Genomic DNA, 11,344 nt, shown 5'->3' with positions numbered 1-11,344 from the left:
TCTGTATCTGCTCGGGTCACCCTAAACTATGTATCTAGCTTTTCCTCTGTCAGCCTGCTAGTCAAATATTTTAGACTTCTGTGTTTCCCCAGCCTCATGACTGATGATCATTCAGATGTCTTAATCCTTCCTTCCCTTGGTTTGTCTTAAATTATTTCACTTGTTCCTTCATATTTCTGATACTCTGAGCTATTTGTCAGCAGTTTCCTGATTATGAGGTACTTAGAGCTAGTGAGGTCTCATTTAGGAAAGCTTAATAACAAACCGTTCAGGTACCTGTGGCATTGGACAGGACTCCTGGGAACAAGAGAGACCAACTGAGGCCCAGGGCTGTGGGTCCAGGGATGTGAGCAGAGCCTGTATGTATGTTCTTCTAGCAGGATTTGGGCCCTATGAACTGCTAGCAAAATGTTTTAAAACTTTATAGTAGACTAGCATAAAAGGTTGGGGGCTTTTTTAGAAAAAAATCTCATTATATCCAGTAGATCTTAAAATGGAGTGATGAAATTTCCTGTGAAAATATTTAGATAACAGCAAGAAATAAAACACTAGCATAATGAATTTCTTATCTATATTTACAAAAAAAAAAAAAAAGAAAAAGGGAATAAGAAACAGAAGACCTTGCAGTCTGTTTTTTAATGTTTTCTGTTTAGTTCTATTGCAACATCGTTTCCTGTCTTTCCTGTCTTTCCTAAGAGATGCAAATTTCTGCTCTGGACGTTCAGAGTTTAGTGCAGAACAACTGTTCCTTAGGAAAGCTATTTTCAGTGACTGAGGTTTCTTTTTTTCCAAAATTCAGCTTGTTGAATTCTGCTTTTATTTCCATGATTGACTTTCCCTTGGTCTCAGGGAGATACAGGTAGATGAAAATTGCTGATAAAGCAAGGATTCCCAAAAAGATAAGGAAGCAGAAGGGTCCAAGGTTATCCTGCAAGCAGAAATGGGAGACACTGTAAGGAATATAAGAATCTCATTTCTATTTCCCTGTCCTTGGGTACAAGTCTGTATCTTAGTAATTAAAATTCAAAGGTGTGCTCAATAGACAAACCAGGACAGGTATCAAACCATGAGTTTTTACTGGCCACGTTTGACGCCAGTCTAACTGCTGCTCCTCTGACAGGCCTGGGGGATTCCTGAGCAGGTTTAGTATTTGGACAGAGCTGTAAGCTTTGCATGTCATTTTAATTTATTGCTATTATTTTGCTCCCTGTCAGCATTCAGAAGTGGATTAGCCTGGAGGGAGGGATCCAGTTAGAGTCACTTACAACAATCAGTGGAAAAATCATCCCAAGTACAAACAGTCCCATCCAGTTGATGCAGCCAACAATCAGAAAGGCTGATGGTCTGAATGACTGGCTGAAGATTTCAACCATGATAGATATAGTGGCTCCAGCTGAAAAAGAAAAGCAAAACACAAACCAGGTATACGTGTATCTTTAGTTCCTCAGTGCACATTTCCTCTGCTAGAAGATCCTTACAATGGCAGTGGTAGAAAATGTCAGACACGCAGAATAGGTGGCCTGCTGGCAGGTGGCCTCTGCTACATGGGTGATTGATTCCAGAAGGAGACTACAGCTGTTAATTTCAGACTTAAGCTGTTAATTTAGGTTTCTCTTGTACATACTGGAATTCTTTTTCTGGTGCCAGTGGATCTGTGCAGTTCCATATTGCACTGGTAGCCATTATTAGCATGCAGTAATTTATAAAACTGACTCCCCTTTTGGCTCCTGTGGTCAGTTCCACCTGAAGCATGTTGGTAGGCAAAAAGCTTAACTTGCTAAGTTAATGAGTTATGATTACTATGATGTACGTGGCAATGCCTAGAATCCTGGGTTTAGCTGAGTATTTTAAAAATAATTCTGAAATCTCTGTCTCAAACCTTCTGGAGAAGATGACACTGTGTTTTAAATTATTTAGAACCTGTGATCAGCAATAAAATTCGAGGTGTCTGTATCCTTTTCCTGTCTCCCACTTGTACATATCTGCCCTTCTCTCCTTAATTTCTAGAACTTTTTACCATGGGACTAGACTGTTCTTCCTCTGCCAGTTGTGTCACCAACCAATATGATACAAAATGTCCTCCCAACATTGCCACTGATATACTCACATGGTCCAGTTCCATAGAAGACAACGAACAGGAAGATCAAGATAACACTGAAGTAGTGCATCCAGAAAAACTGATGCTAAAAGTGAGAAACCAGTGATATCAAACCATTAGATACATGACAGAATAGCAGAGCTCTGTATTTTCTGCCACTGCTCAAGTTTTTGTACATATCCTGTGAGGCAAGACTGGAAAGGTGGGCTGATGCTGGATAAGTAGCCAAAAGGCTGCTGCCTCTTTACCTGCAGTGACAGGGTCATGGTAAGGAGTGCTAGCACAGAACACATCAGCGTGTATCCTCCCCATAGCAGCACCTTCCTCCCAAATCGGTCTATAAGGGTGCTCTGAAAAGAAGAAAACATGGGTCATAAATCCCAGTTCTCAAATGAAATAATTCCTCCCCTCTCCATGTGTTCTTCACAGAAGACTTATCTGAATAATAGCCAGAAATCAATGTCATTTGAGAGTCTCTTAATTCCTAATGAATTTGATTAATTTCTTCAAAGCTAATTCATTATTAATCACGCAGTGTTTATTAGTCAACCCTAGGCTGTTGTTAGACAGTTTCCTTTCTTGCATGCTGGTATATATCAAATTGTGCACACATACATACACACATCTAGTCCAGAACATCAAAAAATTATTTTACAGAATAAAAATGAGTCAAAAGACATACAGTTGTGCAAATAATTTGGGAAAAGGTCTGCCTTTTATCCTGCATGTGGTTTTGCAGAAGCAGGAAGATGTGTCTTAGGTTATGCAACTCTTCCCTGAGCCAGTTACAAGTGAGGAAAAGTACAATCATTGACTACATTAAATTTTTCCTTCAAACTCAAGTCTGAAGAGACTTACACACAGTATAGAGGATAAGCATTCACACAACCCAACTCCCAGGGACACGTATGGGATAAGGTATTCTTCAAACTTGGCTGTGTGGAATACTTCAAAAGAATAGAAGTATATCTGAAAAATGCAGAGAGGAAATGCACCTGTGAAAAAAGTGTTGCAATTGTGGTGCAATTCTAAGCTGGTATAGTAACATTAACTTAGAGGGGTTTGTAATGCTGCCTAGAGTTGCCTCTTGTTCTGGGGATAAAGAGAGCACTCAACTGCATTGATTCCACAGAGCTGCAAGGTGGTCATGACAGTCATCAAAATGTAAAGTTGCCAGCGCAAAGATCGCTCTTTTATTACTTCGAGGACACGCAAGGTTTTTGTGCTTGTCATTGTAACCTTCTCCTTCATAATGTCATCAATTTCTGCTTGATGGTCTCCTTCCCCCCAGAGCTTCCTGATGGCTGTTGAGGAGAAAGAGGGGAGTGGATTATTCTACCAGTATAGCTCCATCACGAGTGGTTATGTTAAACGCTTTAGTCTCCCTGTCCATTGGTGTAGGTCGTGGTGTCAGTGCTGCCATCTGGTTGCTTCTGGGGCAGTAGGCAAACAGAAGAATTTTGTCTCTCTGGTTGTCATTATAGCATAACTTTCAAATGCTGAGCTGACTTAATTGTAAACAAAGTAAACATTTAAGTATGTTTTATTTAATAAAAACTGAACTGCCTAAACTATTTCCTTTAAAGAAATAAAGTAGGGCCCACCAAAGTGGGAAATGTTAGACATGTTAATATATATCTGTCTTTCTTAACTGGTTAAATTAGACTGAGTGAGGCCCCAAGTTAATACAGATGTATTGCTGTGGGGACCTCAGCTGTTTTATTTAGAATTGCCTCTGCTATTACTCTGTGGCACCGCACTGTGCTGCACAGCTCAGCCCTGCTTTCTTGTCTTTGACAGAGGCTGTCACTCTAACATATCAAATGAAGTGAAGTAGGTGAGGAAAGTAGACACTCTACCTTTCCTGCAGGCTTCCTCATTACCCTTCTGTATCAGGAGGTAGGATGGTGAATCAGGGAAAAATGGGAGGGTAACCAGTTGAACCAATGCTGAAAGTCCACTAGATGCTAATAACCATGGCCACAAAGCTTCGCTTCCTAAAATCTCCCTGGAAAGTGTATGTGAAACAAAATTATGCTGAAATAATGGAGTGAATGTTCAGGAAGTTTTTCTGGGTGATGAAGATTGCTCAAATTCCAGTCAAGGGTGCAGTGGAACAAAAACCTGAATTGATAATGTGGCAAATTTCACAAATTTGACTATTTTTATTTCTGGCAATTTAAAAGGAATTATTTGGCATTTTGAAGAACTTTCTAAATATCATCAGGATCCAATATAATGACTAGAGAGCTGATGAGACTCATTTGATCCCTGTTTGACCACAGGATCAAAACATCTTGCTAAGACTTTTCATGTAGGTATAGTAAATTTTTAAGGGGAAGTCCCCTAGTAGAAAGGGTGTGGAAATAAGAATAAATCAGATTATGAGTAATTAATTTTCTGTCTTCTATATTTAAAACTATATGTTTGCCTCAATTATGATCAAAACTTTTCTTCTGGCATAAGCTAAGGCCTGTTTTGGGGAAGATGACAGGGTCTCTCAATCACTGACTAGGTGAGAGGATAAGGTTATAGAAACATTTCTACTATTTTTAGTGTAACCTGATAGAAAGATTGGAGTATTTACCGTAGTCCAATAACCTGTCCTGTGAGTTTTCCCAGTGTCAGAAAAACAGCAACTGTGGAGTTGGTAAATCCACGCAACTTCTTGGGTGAAATCTCTCCTACATACTGAGGATGTATGTTGAGAGAAAAACCTTTAACATAGAACAGGATAAATGACTGTTAAAATATTTAGAAAAGCTTAACTTTTTTACTCCATCCTCTCCTACATTGTCTCCATGCACTCTGGTATTTGGATTACAATTTCTTGCAAAAGGGATGATGTGTTTCACTTTTATTAAGTGTGTAGTATATTTGCTTTAAAAATGTCTCTCCAAGAATGGCAATACCTGTAGAGGCAATCCTGGGACAGCAGGTATGCTTGCACTCCACAGTGGCATGAGCACATACCTGTACCAATGCCATAGAGAAAGCGTCCGACCAGAATCATCTCAAAGGATTTGGCTGTTTTACTGAAGGCCATGAAAAGTGCAGCTACCAGCATGATCAGGTTGGTGCACATTTGGCACTTTTTTCTAGGGGGGGGAAGAAAAAAAAGGCAAGCCAATGAGAACTTAGTGTGAAATGAGGACCTCTTGTACTCTTTTGACTAATCTTGCTGTGACAGGAAGCATGGTACAGCCATTCCTGCTGTTTTGAGGAATGGCTGAAATAATTTTGACTTTTTGAATTTGGATATTCAAAATGATTCTTTAAGATTTCAGGATCCTTTAGATTTGAATTTATTAATACTTTTTAGCTTAGAATTTAAACAGTTGGAACACTTAATCAGCATTTCCACAGTACAAGTGGGGAAAGAAGAGAGATCAAAGAACTGGCCCAGCTTGTCACCAAGATTTTTAAATGGCTAGAACTCCTCATAAAATGTCAGGTTGTTCCCCAGAAATAATCTAAGTCCATGGCTCCCATTCTAGAATGACTCATATTAAAGACACTCATGGCTAAATGGATGTGGTCTGAGATGGCAGAAAGAGTTTTAAGAGGCATATTTCAAAAGACACTCTGTGTGAATTGTGGGCTGGTATGTTCACAACCCTGATGTCTCAGGCTCAAATCAAAGTCTTTTGCACTCAGTTGTTTTGCTGTGATGTTTGCTAGACAAGAGTCCTCTTGCATACATTAAAGATTCACAGAGATATTGTGTTTAGAAGACTGTGATTCAGCACTTAGTTTACTGTGTGTTAAATAACCCATGGGAGAAGTGCATGATCTTGTTTCCAGTCTTGGGAGATGCCCTGAGTGTGGGATGAGGCAGTGTCCCACAAGAAATTTCTTGGGGGCACTTACCTGATAGGAAAGAACACAATTGCAGGCAGGCTAAGATGGTTTGTTGAGACCCATATGAGGGGCCTCTGGATCAGTGGGTTGTGGAGCAGATCTTTAAGTGGGTCACACCAAGTAGATATGTTTGCCAATTTCTCTGCAAATGAAATTAGTGGTGTTACACAAAAGGCACTGAGAACAGACCAGACTGGTGAGGAATCCTTTCTCCAATCAGTGGGAAAAATAGTTTGGAACTGATTTTCAGTAAAATGGATTGCGAAGAACAGAGATGTCTCTTGGAGAATTTGTTTTGGCGCTGATTGCATCTTTACAGCGTAGTTACAGGTAGTTTATTTTTTTTCTATTCTCTTCACATTTTCATTAGGTTAGATCTGAATATTTAATGTAATGCCATCACCCCAAAATGAGTGTATTTAAATGGAAATCTGGCTCTTCTTTGACACTGAAGGGTATCTTCCACACAGTGGTTAGAGTAACTGCATATAATGTGTTACAACACAAGACACACAGCTCCTTTTTTGGAGTTTGTAAAGCTGGGGAGATCTTTATGAGAGTCATAAGGGATGTTGAAGAGAACACGAGGCAGGTACACTATCCTGCTACTCCCAGAGGCACTGATCTGGTGATGTGATGATGAATGCAGCCTTTACAGAAATACAGTTCACTGGGGAGGGCAGATAAACAAGATAGAAGACTGCTTGCTGCTTGAAAGAGGTGGATGTTCTAGCAAACCAAATCAGTTGTCTTCAATTAGACTGCTTCAACCAAAAAGAAGTTTATTTGTTCACTTTGGTATTTCCCTGTACTTTCTGACTATTGAGCTGTTACAAGAAACACTTACTTCCTGTATTTTGTAGTCAGGTAGCCACAGCAGATGCTCCCCAGGAATCCTCCTATCCCATAAACAGACACAATGAAGGACCACAACAGCATGATTGTCTCAGGATGGAGGGGAGAGCCGTGTCGCTCTATCCAGGTTTCATTAATAAACTTCCTGATGTGCTGAAAAATAAAATGAGATTTGAGTGGATAATGGGTATAAGATCCCTTCATATTATTTGGCTGTTGTACTTCAGATCTAGCCTGTGGTTCTAATATTAGACTTATTCTGAAACTAACTTTCTTAGTAAAACAAGTTAGCTGAGATCACATTGCAAAATCTTCAAGTTTTTATCAGTCAGTAAGCTTCCCGGGAAGCATGATAAAAGCACATTTTCTGTCTTCCTTTGGAGGCTTGTATACTGTGTGGTAACAACTTATTTAAAACAGAAAATGCCTCCTTTAAAGGAGAAAAAGGCCTCTACACATTTGATGTTACTGTTAGGCAAAGAAAAGGCATAGATGTATCAGCTGAATGCTCAGTAAATTTGAGATCTGTGGGAGAATGGAGAGCTCAGGCTCTCCATTTTGTGTTTTCAACCTCGGGGAGATGCCCACTTACCACAGAAGGATAGTTGATGACAGAAATGTGGAATCCATATGGGAAACTACCACCAATTCCCAGCACTAAGATCATTTGAAATAGTCCCCGGAACTGAACCTGCGAAGCAAAAACAAAATGCTCTATCAGCTTCTTATTAGTCTAGATTTATGCAGGGCCAGAGACTTTGTAGCCACATTTGTCCTCCTCCTTTGTCCACTTCAAATCCTCTTGAATGTAAACATTTTTCCAAAATCCCTCTAACCTACTGCCAAAGTGCAATCATCAGCCCCAGGGCCATAGCAAGACTACGTGCTAGTATAAGAGTGATAATCCACCACTTTGCTTGCAAGAAGGAAAAGGTGTTTTAAAAGGTGTTCCTGATAGTACAGCTCTCACTGTATGCCTGCAATGTCTGACAGGCTGGCTGGATAAAGGTGTCAGTCCTGGATGAGGGGAAGAGGGAATCAGTTTCCTTGTCTGCAATCTACAATAACCTATGGACATCAAACCATAATGTTATGCCACAAAAGTATAGCATTAAAAATCAACAGCATTTTATTGTACTCTCTGCTTTCATTTCTGACTGTGTCGTATCTTTAAGCATAGTAAAGAAAAGATCCTTTTAACATTTAGCTTTTTCAGAAAGGCATGGACTACAAAGAGAAGATAATGATTTGGAATAGCCCCTGTAATTGCATTCAAATAAAAATCTTCCTGACTTTGATTTGGGATTTCATTTCTTCTTTCTCAATATTTTATTTTTTCTATTTATTTAACCATGAAAGTATGTGCTTGCATATTGAAGGGCTTGGCATCTTCCAGGCTAGGGAGATACTGTCCATCTATAATTTCCTTGGTCAAGGATTAGGGACTGAAATATGCTGACTGCTTTGGTGAATGAAATAATTTTAACTGTAAATAGGGAAAAAACATAACATGTAACTACTTAGACCTTTTTAAGGTATGTGATACCACTGGTCATCCGTCCTGTTTCCAAGTGCCTGCAAGGCTAGATGGAGTTACCCTCAAACAGATTAGACTGTACCTAGTAAAACAAACCTAGGACAATTGCAATTTTAGCCCCATCAGGATATGTTCAGGGTTCTTTGGGGTTTAACTGCATCTCCCTTTTTTTTCAGCACATCACAGACCAGGACAGTAACACCATCTCTGTATAGAGGACACTGTGCTCTGTGTTCTTTTCATGTCACATATGAACTTCATGAGCTCACAGCTTTTTGGAGATCAGTGCCTGGATGAAGAGAAGCTGGTAGAAAATGCAGCCAGGCAGGAACAAAGTAATGTGAATGTGAATAATGCTGAACTGGGAGATACTTAGAAGAATGGTCCTTTTTATGGTTCTTAGGTCCATCTTTCAAGAGCTTGTTACTTAATTAGTCCACAGCTGGATTTTCCAAGTTATCACATGACAAGAACCACGAAGCTATGGACCAGAAGACTCTAAATTTCCTTAAAAACCCTGTCTCAAATTCAATGGATTTGCTAATTGACAAAAGCATTCAAACAAATTAAAAACTCACCTTCTCACTTTTCCTTTTTTTTTTTTGCAATAGACTTACAAATTAACAATTTTAATACTTAAAAATGAAAGCAAAATAGCTTCTTGCTGGCAGTTGAGAAATAGAGCAAGAAATACTTATAACTTCTTCCCTGTTTAAGACTATGGAAACTCTTGATGGATGAAATTAAGAAAATTATTTTAAAGCTTATGTCATGAATTTCTTAGCCTTTTGCAGTACAGTTAATCTATTAATTACTTTGGGAAGTAATCAGAGTGCTTAATAATGAGTATTATTTTCAGTAATTCAGAAGACAAATGTACAGTACCATTGTCAGTGGCGGAACTGCCAGGATTTTTGCTAGTTTTAATTTAATTTTATTTTATTTTATTTTATCTTATTTTTATTTTATTTTGCTAGATTTGATTTGATTTGATTTGATTTGCTTTTATCTTGTTGCACAGAAAAGACCATGCAACATGATTTTCATGGCCCCAAGCCCCATTGTTCTTGGTGATGTTTAAATGAAGAAGAGAAAGATGGTCTCTGTCCCAAAAGAGCTTACAATCTTTAAGGAATCTGGATCTTTAGTATTATGTTAGCTTTGTCCTTTATAAGTCAGAGGCCTAAGAAAAAGTGACCAGATACTCACCAGGTCAGAGAAGAAGGTAGCCATATCCTATGAAAGAGCCGATTCCTGTTGCTTACTGGCTAGTACCTGCCAAAAGAACCAAATGCTCACATTATGCAATAGCAGTGTCAGTGAACTAGTCCCGTGTTACTGAAGTTAAATTTTACTTCAAAGGTTTTTGAGTTAATTACACATATTTCAGCTGTTGTACAAAGTTTAGAATTGTTGGATTAAATATTTCAACCAATGGTTGTGCCTAGCCCAAGTAAACAAGATGGTCTCCCTTGCGGTCAACCTGTATACTTTATGAACTCTGTCTTGTGCTAGGGGTAGAGGGAACTGAGACATTAATTTTAAACAGGATTCCAATAATCACTTAGTTTTCAATATAAAGCTGAGAATCCTAAAGACAATGTTATCTGTTGGGAATCTTAGATGGAGCTTGGGCAGTGAGCTATAGGACTTTGACATATAATAGGAAAGAGCTATTCTCTCTTCATGTGACAGCAACTGGAGCACATCGTAACTTAATCATTACTTAAAGGAATTGAAATGCTCCATCATTTTGGAACAGTCTAGAAACTTAACGATTCTACAGTGGCACACCAGGCTTGACCAGCTAAATACTTCATAGGAGCTGATTTTCCTTTGCTGGGAGAGGAAGATTTCAAAGTCATGCACAGTTTTGTCTGGCATTTCCATTAGTCAGTATATTTATTTCTGTGTCTGTGAGAAAAAAAGAGTGCTTTGAAACTGTCCTGTAACCTCCATAGCTGGAGCTTTGTCTCTTCCTTCAGATAGAAAATTCTCAGGTTTTAACTTCATTTATTTCATAGTTAAGAGGGTTTTGTATGTACTAAATTGGTAAATAGCTTAGTTATCATTTGCCATTTACACTTCAGTTAAAGAGGATGAGGATGAAGACATCACAAAGGGCTTATTGGATGCAAATACTCATATTTGCTAGGAAATACATCACATGCAAAGAATATTCACAGATTCTCTAGCTAATGTCTGAAATGTAGCATGTAGCACCACCCTGCCATTTCTCCCATTGTTATGCGATCGTCATCATGAAGTTGACTTTGTTGTTGATGTGTGCTGAGAGTTCATGGCAGTTTTTTTTTCAGATTAGGTTCTCCAGCAGATAAGCTGTTGTTAGAGCACAAATGAGACTGTCCCTCTGATGCTAAGAATTAATTTCCTTTTCTGTAAATTCATACAAAGTTGAAACAACATACTATGCATTTGGCAGAGAAAAGAAATGCCATGTTAGCTGCTAGTATCTGTCTTGCTTAGATGATACTGGGGGAAGGCACAAGCAGGCAATAATATGTAGCTACCAGCATGGGGCATTCCTTCTCAAATGAAGCCTGTTGCACATATTTTCTTCTGTTCTACTTTACCCACTTCTGCTTAGTATACATTATACATATTGTAACTTTTCACTCTTGTACTTTAATTTAGGATTCCTACTTTGGGGAGATTAAGAGTCTTCATCCTGTAATGCCCTTAATGCTTAATGTCATTTGCATTTATGTTGATTAGTTACTGTACTGCTTCTGTGGTCTTATTACTTACGCAGTGCTGAGTGAGGCCGCCTTTATTAGATGTGCAGTTTAGTGCTAATAAGTAGTTAGCAGATATCCTACAGATATCCTTTAGTCATAATTGTGATCAGGACCGTAAATCTTACAACATCAGGTTATTTACTCGTTTATCTTGCAATTTTACAGTCACATGTGACACACATGGAAAGCTGTGCTAGGCCTTCCTTAATACAGGCCAGATCTATGGGGTTTTGT

The 11,344-nt window shown here is 38.7% G+C and overlaps 1 protein-coding gene across 1 annotated transcript; it reads right to left on the bottom strand.

Annotated features, from left to right (window-relative positions):
- Positions 1-248: 248 nt before the first annotated feature.
- LOC104319031 (solute carrier family 2, facilitated glucose transporter member 11) lies at positions 249-9,913 on the bottom strand. The gene is made up of 12 exons (XM_009920598.2): positions 9,561-9,913; positions 7,407-7,505; positions 6,807-6,967; positions 5,072-5,196; positions 4,686-4,815; positions 3,958-4,106; positions 3,215-3,402; positions 2,957-3,067; positions 2,347-2,448; positions 2,108-2,183; positions 1,266-1,393; positions 249-928 (listed from the first exon to the last, which is right to left on the bottom strand). Exons 1-12 carry the CDS (start codon positions 9,582-9,584, stop codon positions 722-724), a joined length of 1,500 nt encoding a protein of 499 aa, XP_009918900.1. The 5' UTR covers positions 9,585-9,913; the 3' UTR covers positions 249-721.
- Between the last annotated feature and the right edge of the window lie 1,431 nt (positions 9,914-11,344).

The sequence above is a fragment of the Haliaeetus albicilla genome, chromosome 10 (genome assembly GCF_947461875.1).
Source record: "Haliaeetus albicilla chromosome 10, bHalAlb1.1, whole genome shotgun sequence".
Taxonomy (NCBI): Eukaryota; Metazoa; Chordata; class Aves; order Accipitriformes; family Accipitridae; genus Haliaeetus; species Haliaeetus albicilla.
Note: the sequence above shows the minus strand (reverse complement) of the source record. Positions and strands in the feature narration are given on the sequence as shown.